The sequence below is a fragment of the Silurus aristotelis genome (genome assembly GCF_946808225.1).
Source record: "Silurus aristotelis genome assembly, chromosome: 6".
NCBI lineage: Eukaryota > Metazoa > Chordata > Actinopteri > Siluriformes > Siluridae > Silurus > Silurus aristotelis.
The window spans coordinates 28,174,737-28,188,818 of record NC_139579.1 but is presented as its reverse complement, the minus strand read 5'-3'; the positions used below and the strand labels follow the sequence as shown (position 1 = coordinate 28,188,818).

The 14,082-nt window shown below is 39.3% G+C and overlaps 1 protein-coding gene across 5 annotated transcripts in view; it reads right to left on the bottom strand.

Annotated features, from left to right (window-relative positions):
• Window positions 1–41: 41 nt before the first annotated feature.
• chrm3a (cholinergic receptor, muscarinic 3a) overlaps window positions 42–14,082 on the bottom strand; it is a 184,547-nt gene continuing 170,506 nt past the window's right edge. For all 5 annotated transcript variants that reach the window (XM_083544693.1, XM_083544696.1, XM_083544695.1 and 2 more), the window contains one exon: window positions 42–3,809. In XM_083544693.1, coding sequence (XP_083400819.1) covers window positions 1,988–3,790 — 1,803 coding nt within the window. In that variant the 5' untranslated portion in view covers window positions 3,791–3,809 and the 3' untranslated portion in view covers window positions 42–1,987. The remainder of the gene's footprint in view (window positions 3,810–14,082) is intronic.

Here is a 14,082-nt window from a genome sequence, read left to right as displayed (position 1 = left end):
TATTTCACACATATGAATAACACTAGGCTTTGGGCTTAATCTCAAAATGTGGATTTTATTCTGAGGGGAAAAAAACCTTACATAATAAGCTTGATTCATTCTAAAATGCCAGCAATACACCAGTTTTTACATCCAATAAAGAAAAATGTACACAAGTGCTGCTAGAACAAGTTTATCTAACAAGTTGATAGGATAGAAGGCAATTGTCCATAATAAAGAAGAAAATTGTTTCAATAGGTACAGCTAATTCACAGGGCTTCGGGTGGGAGATATGAGACAAAATCAAACAAATATGGTCTAATAACTGAATCATTAAAAAAGAGAAAACATTGTTAAGATTTTTTTGTAATGACAAGTTTATTTACATTTGTGAAAGGAGTCTCCAGCGTCAGTGCGTAGGAACAGTCAGAATTAAAGCTGTAACTGTTTTTCTGTAACTGGAATTTTTTTTTTTAGGACAGAGGAGATTGTGCTTTCTCAGTTTCAAAAAGATGACAAGTTGCATTTTTGCTTTATTAACTATAAGAGGATACCAGAAAATCACTACATATATATACTTTATATTATTGTTTACAATTTACAACATTGTTTGCAATAAAAAAAAAAAAAAGAATTAATTACACAACCTGGAAAACAATGAACAAAAAAGTTAAAATAGATACAAAAAAAATAATATAGCAACAAGAAGGAAAGAGCGTTTAATTTATTGAAGGCTTGACTTTCCAATCAAACCAACAAATTAAAGTTTTGCATGTAGCTTTTTTTGTTGTCCAAAGCAAAATCTTTGGACAGCAAAGGGTTGGGTTGGTTCATTAACTGCATTGGGGTGAATGTTAAACAAGTGTAGTTTTAGGGATTAGAGGAAAAACAATACTGTTCTTCAGCAATTCTAGTAAAAAATTAGCAAAGCATTACTCACCGATGTCCAATAGGGGGCACTGCAGTACTCTTTTTTATTTTATTTATTTATTTATTTATTTTTTTTGAGTTTCCGAGATTAAATTATAACCAGTAAAGCTGACCTGCCTTTCTAACTAACCTAAATGGAAATCATTATTATATTATATTATTTATTTAGTCTGTGCACTAATGAGATTAAAACCTTACATAGCAACACAAACACTTAGCAATAGCTACACTGGATTTAAGAACTATTCATGTGGAATAACCAGGATATTTTTTTCTATATATAAACTGGCAGGATGACTACCAAAAATAGTAAGCAGATAGTTTCACAACGAACCAAAGCAACAGCTGGACCCACATTCTCATAATCAGTATAATCAACTGCATTTAAATGATGTCATCACCCATACATAAGAAAGATATTAGGATTTTAAAAATAATTACCCCAGTATGTACTTTGTGGTTGTTTGTTTACCGCACAAGGAACAAAATTATTAAAATGGCAAAAAAAGAAAAAAGAAATAACAGCTAGAGAAATACCTGTCGTGTAAACAATAATCACGCTCAACAGCCTACCAGAGTCAGGTTTCTGAGGAAATTGAAAATTCGACCCTCTTTTTCAATTGCGATTTACAGTTTACACAAGAACATTAATACACCGAGATCTTACGATGTTGCAAGACCTTCTTTCACAAGTGCACTAAAAACAGCCAAAATCTACATACAGATAAATCGCTTCAACTTGAGTTACACATAATATTGTTCTTTATTTTTTATGAATGAATACAGAAACAGTCAAATTCCATCCCTGAAATACTCATGCAGTTCACTGAAATGGATCCTAAAAACAATGAGTTACTTTATTGACCGATAGATACTGAGTTCATGGTCATTGTTAGCGTTTGACTCCAGGTTTATTACTTCTTTCTAAAACATTCTCACAGAAAAGCAAAGATTTCGTTGTAAAATCAAGATTCGAAGCCAAACCCAAAGTTTTGGCTTAAAATCTGAGTCGATAGACTCAGTGTGACTTCATTTGTAGTATTTCCTCCATGTTAGCATAGTTTTCAGGCTGGTTATGCTACGGTGAGTCCCCAGGGATACTTCTGTGTAAACGGACAGACTCTTTTTGCTGAAAGCTTTGCTTGCTTTTCTTCTCGTTCCATCGACATAGCAGGATCATTTTGAATGTGGTGCGGAACGTCTTGTTGCACAGAGCATAGCACATTGGGTTAACCGTGCTGTTAACGTAGCACAGCCAGTAGCCAAGTGCCCACAGGGATTCCGGGATGCAACCGTTACAGAACGTGTTGACGAGCACCATAATGTTGTAAGGTGTCCAAGTTATGATGAAAGCGAAAAGAATAGCACTGAGAGTCTGTGCAGCTTTCTTTTCTTTCACTAGTGACATGCGCTTACGTTTAGTGATCTGCGTCCTTGCGCGTGAGACAAAACGCTTAGCCAGTGCTGCCTCTTTAAAAGATATAGGAGTGGAGGCAGATTTGTTGGCGCTAGTATGGGTTTGATCGATGCTTGTGCCTGTCACCTGAACGGCAGACACGGACTGTACGTTGCCAATGTTATCCGCAAAGCGCCTTTTGCCGTTTCTGACAGAACATGAAAGACTCATGTCATTCTTAGTGCTGCTTTCTGCTGTTCCTTGTAGTGGGTCTTCCTCGGAAGTGCCCAATTCCTCAGAAGACTTGATTTGGGAGTTCACAGCTGCCCGCATGCCTGGTAGACTCAGAACGATAGAGAAGATAGCACGTGTTGTAGGTGGTGCACTCTCCTCATCATCAGATGAGCCAGAATGATCAGCAGTGTCATTGTTGTTCCAGCTGTCACAGCTACTCTGGTCCACCTCATTTTTACCTTTTGTCCCAGCTGTACCAGCAGACCTCCACTTCCAACAGTGACCTGGAAGTCCTAGCAAGGACCTTTGTCTCTGTGCGGACTGGTTCAGCTCGGAGCTGTGGCAGCTTTTAGAGCTCGCCCGTGAGGCAGAGATACGGAAATGAGGCCGGTCTGCTGCCCCTAGACGTCCTCCCGAGCCTTGAAGTCCTGCAAGTTCTCGGGAGCGGTTTTCAGTCTCTTTATAAATCCTCCAATATAGGACACTCATAATGGTGACAGGAAAATAAAAAGCTGCCATAGCTGTACAAAACGTAATAATTGGCTCAGAGAGAAACTGGATGTAACACTTGTCAGGCGGAACTGTCCTCTCACCCACGAAGTACTGCCAAAACAAGATGGCCGGTGCCCAGAGGATCAAAGATACTAGCCACGCTAGTCCAATCATCATAACTGCCCGCTTGGTAGTACGTTTGGCGCGATATGACAGTGGGCGTGTAATGGAGAAGTACCGGTCAAAGCTGATCACCAGCAGATTCATGACCGAAGCATTGCTGGCTACATAGTCGATTGCCAACCAGAAATCGCACGCCCAGTTTCCCATGGCCCACTGCCCCATTACAATATATGCTGTGTAAAGGTTCATAGAAATGACCCCTATGATGAGGTCAGCAAAGGCCAGACTGAGCAGGAAGTAATTGTTGACAGACTTGAGCTGCCGGTTGACTTTGAATGAGACGATGACTAGGATGTTGCCGATGATGGTGATGAGGGACAGCAATCCTGTGAACAGGACAATGAGAATGACCTGCCACAACGAATGGCCACCTAAAGGGTCGTACTTGCTCTCCAGTCCTCCTTCACTACTGTTGACCACATGAACACTGCTGACGTTCAGAAAGCTCTGCAGCAACGAGGTGTTGGTGTCAGCCATGCTCTGAAGTAGTGGCCATGGAGAGGATTGTGAGTAAACTGGTGGCCCCAGACTGCCAATGTGCAAGTATTGACCAGGCTCTGTGCTGTTGGAATCCATTATGCAGTCCAGGCATATTCTAAAGAAGAAAAGAAAGAAAACAGGGATGAATAAAGTGCTACTTTAAAGAAATCCCTATCAGCACTAGTTAATTAAATCAGACTGAATGGAGCAGTGACCACAATCCGATTCATTTGGTTTTTTATTGGCTTACAAGTCTAAGGCTTATGGCTTTTGCGCCTAAGAGCAAAAATGTATACACTATTTAAAAAATGAAATTCTTTCACATCCTGTGTCATTTCCTCTTCACTGAACTGACCTTTCAAAAGGCAGATTTTCTGACTGCCACTTTATATAAAAAAAGTTGCTCCTAAACTTTAAATAGAAGTGTTAAACACCTGGAAAATTCTTTTTACACTCTTACTGTTCCTCATACACTAATATGACGACTTCTCATCACTGTTTCCAGCTTCGCAAATCTATCCGAATGGGCTCCTCATATTATTTTCCTTGAAATTTATGACATTAAGCGTATTTTCGGAACAAGCATTTATACTGCAGGAACGTCTCATTTATGACACTGACTCAGTACAATATTTCATGCATTATTATCTGTTCCCAACCATTTAATGTTACCATTTAATACGATAAGAAAAAAAATGGATTTTTGGACATTTCAGGAAAAAGGAATTTGAAGTGTGAAATATAACATCACAATAATAATATTACATTTATGGCAGTTGGCAGACACCTTTTTCCAAAGAGACTTACAACTTAGTAGTTAAGTTGGTCTTGCTCAAGCATCGGCATCGGCAGGATGGTGGTGCCAGGATTTAACCTCAAGCCTATTAACCACTAAGCTACTGTTCCCAAAGGTGAATGATATTAATAATTATGAATTTAAAACAGCTACCAATAGTAGACTGAGATCTTTGAATGTAATTATGTCTCCCCATCATCTTATTATAATGTAACAGAGCAGATTCAAGGCTCTCCAATACAAAACTTAGAAATACAGAACCTCAAATACCAACAAGACTACAATCCCACTCATTTGTTTTCTATTTGCTTACAAAATTGTGTTCACATTCCAAATTTTACCTGGATAAATTAGGAATAAAGCAAAAGTATTCACTACCAGATATTTCTTTCAGGTCCTGTGCCCATTTCTCCTTCAGTAGAGTAGCTATTTCGATAAGTAGTGAAATTTCCACCCATAAAAGGAATTAGGCAGTTAAATTATCTGCTCCGTGGCACATAAATGTTTATTTCCCAATTATCCCTTTATGTTGCTTCGTTTGATAGTAAACTGTACTGTATATGGTTAAAAAACCAATTGAGCCACTTGACTTGACTCATAGAGCATAGTATACAGTATAAACCTTACTCAGACTTCCCTGAATGTAAACTAAGAAATACCAAGAAATATATTAGTTATATTTTGCTTGTAATATGCATGGATATGGAAACATGTAAGCACCACCCAGAATTTGTATTTAAAAAAATGCTTGCAAATAATTATAAAGCATAACGTCAGTAAGGAATTTACAAAGATGGATTATACACACAGACCAACATTCACTTAACTACTTTATCGGTACTTAAATACAGCCACTAGAGGGCAATATTGCCCTGTGGACTCGTTCATGGTGGTCTGTATATCATACTTTATTGAAGACTAGCTGAAAGTACCTGTGCTTCGCTACGGAAGGCAGAACGCTAAGCAATATGGCAATAAGCAGTAAGCACTGAGCAGGACTGGATGATCAGAGATCAGAACGTAACGTCAACAAATAACGTACTACCCCTTTGTAGTACTGATACAGGGCAAACTACTTTGAAAATAATTTTTATCGTGCATCTAACATCTAATAAGAAACAATGTAGTAAGTTTCATTAGGATCCGTAATGTTATTTCGAAGAAGTTTTTATCAAAGTAAAATTAATTTTTATATCTTAATTAACATTTTAGACATTTGACAGACAGCCCTACCAGCGCTGTTCCATTCGTATGCTTGAGAATTAGGCAGTTGTGTGTGTGTGTGTGTGTGTGTGTGTGTGTGTGTGTGTGTGTGTGTGTGTGTGTGTGCAGGGAAAAATAACCTACAGTTATTTTACCCCAGTGCCACTGAACTCATTTTCAGACTGGGCAGATGTTGATTCATTTCCTATCATGATAGCTCTGATGGCAGTGCTGATTGCTTTTTGAGTAGCAAATTTATCTACAAATTTAAGTTTTTATTTGCGTTTTCCAAACTTCCCTTCACTTAAACTAGGAGACCCAAACCCGTTTCAGCATGATGATTCCCCCTGTACACAAAGCAGCTTCATGAAGATATGCTTTATATGGGTTGGACTGGAAGATCTTGAGTGGCCTGCTATAGAGCTCTGATCTCAACTCTACTGAACACCTTTGGGATGAATTTGAACACCGACTGCACCCCAGACCTCCTCACCTTCATCAGTACCTGACTTTATTACCACCCTTGTGATTGAATGAGCACAAATCTCCAGAAACACACTCCAAAATCTAGTGGAACATCTTGTGTGAAGGTTAAAAAGGATGCTCAAAAAGCACATTTGAATCTTAAAGTAAGGTTTCCACAAACTTTGGTTCATATAATTTCATTTAAATTTACACATTTTTTTTTTTCACTGGAAAGATTTTCATGCTTTTTTAACAGAGAGGGGAAAAAAGTAAGTGAGCGACTCTGTAAAGCTTTGAATGTAAGTGACCAAAGGAAGTTTACTCAACAATAAATGCTTTTATTTTAATTTTTTTATAAAAATGAACACTCACTTAAACACTCAATAAAAAATCACTGTGCTAATAGAAGAATTAGGCACTTCATACTATATATTTCAGTCAGGCTGTATAACAATCATAAAACTGATATAACAGCAGGTCCCCCAGGTGTTTTATTGTGTACAATCGTTACAGTCTGGTATGTTATGATGTTTGTGTGAAGTTCTGGAACCCTGGGTTTGGGGGCTGATCCAGGGGAGTAATGACATACAGCACACCTGATTCATGATTCCTGGCATTGCTATTTCTAGCAGTGACCTCTGTGTGTGTGTGTGTGTGTGTGTGTGTGTGTGTGTGTGTGTGTGTGTGTGTGTGTGTGTGTGTGTGTGTGTGTGTGTGTGTGTGTGTGTGTGTGTGTGTGTGTGTGTAGGAATGAGTGAGTGAGTTACTGAGCATGTGTAAAGGTATAAGTAGTAGGTGGGTGTGTATGTATGCATGTCAGTATAAGTATAAGTAAATAAATAAAAGTATAAATGTATGTGTTTAAATATGTGACTGATTAAATGTGTGTATGTGAGAATGAATGAATGTGCATATGTGTGATGCTATAAGGAGTGTGTGTGTGTGTGTGTGTGTGTGTGTGTGTGTGTGTGTGTGTGTGTGGCAGCAGTGATCTTATCAGCACTGTGTTTACTAACACTGAGAGCGTTGTGGGTGAATTATAGGCAGTGAACAGTGTTTTATGGCTCGGATGGGAAATAGATGACCTCAGAGTGATGGCCTTCCAGTGAAGGTGTGTTTGCTCATCTCTCTGTTTACTCACTCTATCTTCCAGGTTCTCACAGGCCTCTCTCTCTCTCTCTCTCTCTCTCTCTCTCTCTCTCTCTCTCTCTCTCTCTCTCTCTCTCTCTTTCTCTCTCTCTCTCTCTTAAAGAGGGTCAATCACAGAGGAAAAAGATGAAAGGAAGTGGCCACCAGGGGTGTTAGGGGACTATCGACACTTTAGATTACAATTGTGAACACACACACACACACACACACACACACACACACACACACACACACACACACACACACACACACACAACCAACATGTGAATGTGTGGATTTTTTTGAAAAGGAAAGAAAAGGAAAAAGGGACAGGTTGAAAAAAACGAAAGATTAAGAAAGGAACAGAAGGGAAGACAGAGAGACAGGTTGTTCAGAGAGAAGGATAGCGAGATGGGGATAGGAAGAGAGAGCAACATAGACAGACAGAGAGACAACAAGAGAAAGAATTAAGTGAGGAGGTAGATAAAGAAATATACACAGACAGGAAAGAAGTGAGACAGGTTCTGAAGAGGGAAAAAGCCAGGAGCAGTGATCCTGTATGTGAGAGTTAAATCAGAGTTGGAATTCCACGGGTGGTTGTGCTGGGGTTGCTATGGTAACCATTTGTGATGTGGACCGAACACATGCACTCATACACACACTCAAAGACTCACACATACACACACATATTTGTGTGTGCACACAGTATACACATCACAAAAGCACAGATGCTGATTTCAGCACCTGCTAGGTGTGTGTGTGTGTGTGTGTGTGTGTGTGTGTGTGTGTGTGTGTGTGTGTGTGTGTGTGTGTGTGTGTGTTTGTTTAAGTGTATAAGTTCATATTCATTATTACTATTACATAATACTCATTATTACTATTCCTCTTCTTTTTACTGGTTAATATTGTTTAATCTTTAATATTTGCTGAATTTTGCCTGCAGCCTTATTTAAGCATTTCATTGTACAAATTAACACTGACATCTGTACAAACGACTTGAAAAAACTGGAGTATGTACTGGGTGTCCACTTTATTAGCAACACCTGTGCACCTGTCCTTTGTTAACATAACATCATCCATTCAGCCAGTCATGTCACAAAATCATACAGGATGCATCACACACTGGAGGGGAGATGGGGAGTGATTTGACAATTGCATGGTAGAATCTTCTGAATTTTCTTACACACAGTGTAACAACCAACCAAGCAAGTATCCCTAGTTTAAGGGGCTTGTTGAATGACCGGTAAATAAACAGACTGGCACAAGCTGACAAGAAGGCTAATGTAATTTCAAGACTATAAAGCGCCCCCATGTATAAGCCGCACCCACTGAATTTTACAAATATTTTAATTTTTAACATAAATAAGCCTAAAGTACTTTACACAGGCTTTAACAAAAGACACGTTACACACGGTGTAACGGGTGAAATATGTTGCGCTTCTTTTAGGCTTATATGATTTCTGTTGTAACTGGAGTTAGTGAGCTCTCCCTTCACCCAGACTTAACGCGTTACAACGGCTTGTATCTAAACAGTAGCCGACCAAGAAAGTCATTGTTCACTGTCTTCCTCCTTCCTTTCACAACTATTTCTCTCGGGAGTTTATCTTTTGGCATCGTCGTGCGTTTAAATAAAAAGTTTTTTTCTCCCGATGCCATGCAGCTCAGAACACAGGTGAGGTGCGTTTTTTTGTTTCCATTCGAAAATTTCATTGGTCTAATGTTATGGGGTTCAGTTTTTTGGCTTGAAGTTTGTGAAACCGGGAAAAACCCAGGAAAAATTCATAAATGTACTTTGTTGTTTAAGCCGCGGGGTTCAAATTGTAGGAAAAAAGTAGCGGTTTATAGTCCGAAAAATACGGTACATAACTCAAATAACCCATCTTTACAAACATGCTGAGCAGAAAAGCATGAGCTGAGCTTCCAAAAGCTGTAGAAAAGTAAAGCTTTTTATTAAAAACACCAAAATAAGTTCGAACATCATCTTCTAACCAATTAGACTGCTAAAACAAACAAATTTGTAATCATACTGCATTTATGCCTTTTTCCAAACACCCTTATCCAGTGGATTTGAACTCATGACCTTCTAATCTAATGCCACCGAGACTCAATGCCACAAACCAGGCAGCATTTCTTTAATGAAGTTGATATATTCTATCAAAAGCCATGTTGCAATACATTTTCCAGAAGCAAAAGTTCTTCAGAGACCTGGTGCAAATATAGAGAGCAACCGTATATGCCTTTAAGACTCAATGCCACAAACCAGGCATTATTATAGGCACATATTAATATTATTATTATTATTATTAAGAATATAGGTTATATATATATATATACAGTGAGGAAAATAAGTATTTGAACACCCTGCTATTTTGCAAGTTCTCCCACTTAGAAATCATGGAGGGGTCTGAAATTGTCATCGTAGGTGCATGTCCTTTGTGAGAGACATAATCTAAAAAAAAAAATCCAGAAATCACAATGTATGATTTTTAAACTATTTATTTGTATGATACAGCTGCAAATAAGTATTTGAACACCTGAGAAAGTCAATGTTAATATTTGGTACAGTAGCATTTGTTTGACGTCAAACGTTTCCTCTAGGTTTTCCCCAGGTTTGCACACACTGCAGGAGGGATTTTGGCCCACTCCTCCACACAGATCTTCTCTAGATCAGTCAGGTTTCTGGCCTGTCGCTGAGAAACACAGAGTTTGAGCTCCCTCCAAAGATTCTCTATTGGGTTTAGGTCTGGAGACTGGCTAGGCCACACCAGAACCTTGATATGTTTCCCACAGAGCCACTCCTTGGTTATCCTGGCTGTGTGCTTCAGGTCATTGTCATGTTGGAAGACCCAGCCTCGACCCATCTTCAATGCTCTAACTGAGGGAAGGAGGTTGTTCCCCAAAATCTCGCAATACATGGCCCCGGTCATCCTCTTCTTAATACAGTGCAGTCGTCCTGTCCCATGTGCAAAAAAACACCCCCAAAGCATGATACTACCACCCCCATGCTTCACAGTAGGGATGGTGTTCTTGGGATGGTACTAATCATTCTTCTTCCTCCAAACACGTTTAGTGGAATTATGACCCAAAAGTTCTATTTTGGTCGCATCTGACCACATGACTTTCTCCCATGACTCCTCTGGATCATCCAAATGGTCATTGGCAAACTTAAGACGTGCCTGGACATGTGCTGGTTTAAGCAGGGGAACCTTCCGTGCCATGCATGATTTCAAACCATGACGTCTTAGTGTATTACCAACAGTAACCTTGGAAACGGTGGTCCCAGCTCTTTACAGGTCATTGACCAGCTCCTCCCATGTAGTTCTGGGCTGATTTCTCACCTTCCTTAGGATCATTGAGACCCCACGAGGTGAGATCTTGCATGGAGCCCCAGTCCGAGGGAGATTGACAGTCATGTTTAGCTTCTTCCATTTTCTAATGATTGCTCCAACAGTGGACCTTTTTTCACCAAGCTGCTTGGCAATTTCCCCGTAGCCCTTTCCAGCCTTGTGGAGGTGTACAATTTTGTCTCTAGTGTCTTTGGACAGCTCTTTGGTCTTGGCCATGTTAGTAGTTGGATTCTTACTGATTGTATGGGGTGGACAGGTGTCTTTATGCAGCTAACGACCTCAAACAGGTGCATTTAATTTAGGATAATAAATGTAGTGGAGGTGGACATTTTAAAGGCAGACTAACAGGTCTTTGAGGGTCAGAATTCTAGCTGATAGACAGGTGTTCAAATACTTATTTGCAGCTGTATCATACAAATAAAAAGTATAAAAATCATATATTGTGATTTCTGGATTTTTTTTTTTAGATTATGTCTCTCACAGTGGATATGCACCTACGATGACAATTTCAGACCCCTCCATGATTTCTAAGTGGGAGAACTTGCAAAATAGCAGGGTGTTCAAATACTTATTTTCCTCACTGTATATATATATATATATATATATATATATATATATATATATATATATATATATATATATATATATATATATATTACTATAGGTGATTTATTCTTTTTAAAGCCATCATTGTACATTCGTGGTGTTTTCTAAAGAAGTCATGACCTGATGTGTCATAAGATGCCCTTATCCAGAGCAACTTGCAACTCAAGCTGTTAAGGGTCCTTACACAAGGGCAAAGAAGTGGCAGCTTGGTGGTGCTGGAATTTGAACTTGTGTTCCAGAGTCCTAACCACTCAGCTAGCACCTCCCAAACTTCCCAGCAAACTTGCAGGATAAAGAAACGATCCACAACCATTGATTTAAGAAAAGTAAATAAAAAACTTTCTTTCGGCTTCTCCCATTAGGGGTCGCCACAGCGGATCATCCGTATTCATGATCCGCATGTTTTGATTTGGCACATGTTTTTACGCTGGATGCCCTTCCTAACGCAACCCTCCCCATTTATCCGGGCTTGGGACCGGCACTAAGAGTGCACTGGCTTGTGCAACCCTAATGGCTGGGGTTGGTTCCCTGACCAGGGATAAAACCCGGGCCGCAGCGGTGAGAGCGCCGCATCCTAACCACTAGACCACCAGGGAACCGGATTTAAGAATATTAAATAAATAAAAATAATTAAATCTAGACAGCAGTCTGGATCGGTTAGTTTTCTGATTGACTGGTATATCGCTATAACTGGTAGGCATGTTGTTATAGTGTGTCAGGTGAGTCGCTTTTTATATAGCAGTCAAAAAAATAATACTGTTATTTGGTTTGGAATAGAAAATGAAACTTGACGAATACCAAGCTACATATGTTTGGGTCTTCACACCTTTTCTTCCGCTTGTGAACAATAACAGTTAATTCTATTTATTTAGGTGTAAAATTCGTATCTCGTTGTGCCAAATTGGTAATGTTCCCAGCTTCACATATTCACATTTGTTTTTTTTCTTGTCCAAAGCAACATATGGTACATTACCCGACTACAGAGACTGTGCGTCTGGATCATCCTGACATGAAACGCTGCGCGCCAGGATCGAGCGAGGTCTGCACCACATGGATAACACGTCGCCTTGCTGTTTTTTGCTGCTTAGTGTGATTGTGTTCGAATGTCTGTGCAACTGTGATGTATATTGATTAGACCGGAATTTTTGCATGTTGGCTCCTGTCTGGAGAATCCATATCTCGTTATGTAATGAACGATTTAAAGCAGGAAACTCCAGGTCAATAGTGGGGTTCTCTAATATAAGACATACCACAGTCTGTGCAAACTGACTGCTGGGTTTCTTTTTTCTTCACCTTCACCTAAAGATAGAAATGCAAATGAAACTTTCTCTAATCAATCCTGCATAGATTTACATACGCAACATGGTTATCATTGCCATGTTGTTAGAACTAAATTTTATTTCTCTGTGAATTTGCTCCTAAAAGACAACTTTTTTAAATCTATTGAATTACATTGTTTTAATCATGAATTGTGATGATGCATTGTTATAAAATTATTTCATGTCCTGCCATGACAGCATCAATTCTACAATAAACAACATACAAGGATTTTTCTCAATTATAAACATTTTATTAGGTATATGACCAAATGTATAATTTGTTGAAAACTGTCAAAAAATGTTGTTTATGTGGAAAAAGTTATTTCTTGTTCTGAAAAATGGAAAGATCAAAAAGAAATTCAATGTGATTTAATGCGTTTCTTCTAGATAGCATAGGTATATAGTATAGGTATAACTTTATAAAGAAGGTCAAATTCCGGAAGTGGAGTTAGTTTTCAGATTACGGTGTAACTGTAAGTGCACAGATTATATAAAATTCTAAAAATAAAAATTATAAAATATATATTTTTTATATTATTTTTACTAAAGTTCATAATAAGACTTTGGCAGCGGTTCACGAGTGGAGGGCGGAACCGGACAAAACGATCGGTGAGACTACACATGTAGCTGATGAGACTGATCATTGCGCTCTGTTTCACTCCGGCAACAAAGAGAAGAAAGACACACCAAGCAGAGGAGAGCGTAAGGGTCTATGAACGATGACCGAGCGCGGTCGAATGCTGAGAAAAAAGGCATGCCCTTCTGCGAAGGAGCTCTGGAAGGGGCTAAAGAGTAAAAAAAACGGGCGGGCGGCGAGAAAAGACGCCCTGATCCGCAAATGGAACACTGTGGGAACTCTGTCCAGAACAGCAAGAGTGTGGGTGAGCCCTCTGGAATAGAAAGCATGGGGGGAGTGAAATAATAAAATCTCTGCTTGGTGAATTGCCTGTCCGTCTTTCTTCCAGCGCTGAACCAGTGAGATTTGTTACGGTGGTGCCGAAACCCCTTGCTAGATTTTAAATGCCAGGGAGACTTCTACCACACCTCTCCAGGGAAGTCCAGATGGTGGTATACCTGGGGACAGGCAGCTCTCCCCCTCTCTCTCGTCCCCCCTGTCCTTCACCATCGACCTTCCCCACCCGCCAGCTACAGCTTCATGAGTACAGGAAGGGAAAGCGCCAGGGCAAAACAAAGAAAATACACAATTATCTGTCTCTTTTTCTTCCAGCATGGTACCAGTGAGATTTGTTACAGACATTTTATATTAATGCATGTTCCAATACATCAATTCAAATGGAAATGATTTAGATAAGTGTGTCTTCCGTGTAGTCATTACCTTCCTACCTCACAAACATTTTCACCACAAAATAAAGTATGGAGTGCTTTCTATTCTTACTTTTCATTTTATTCTGCCAAAAAAAAAAAACATTTATATAGTACTTTAGTCTTTTATTTGTTATATTCCCCAGACATGCATTGTGCTTCAGTAGCCTGCTCTGACTAAAGCCCTATTCAGAGGGGATT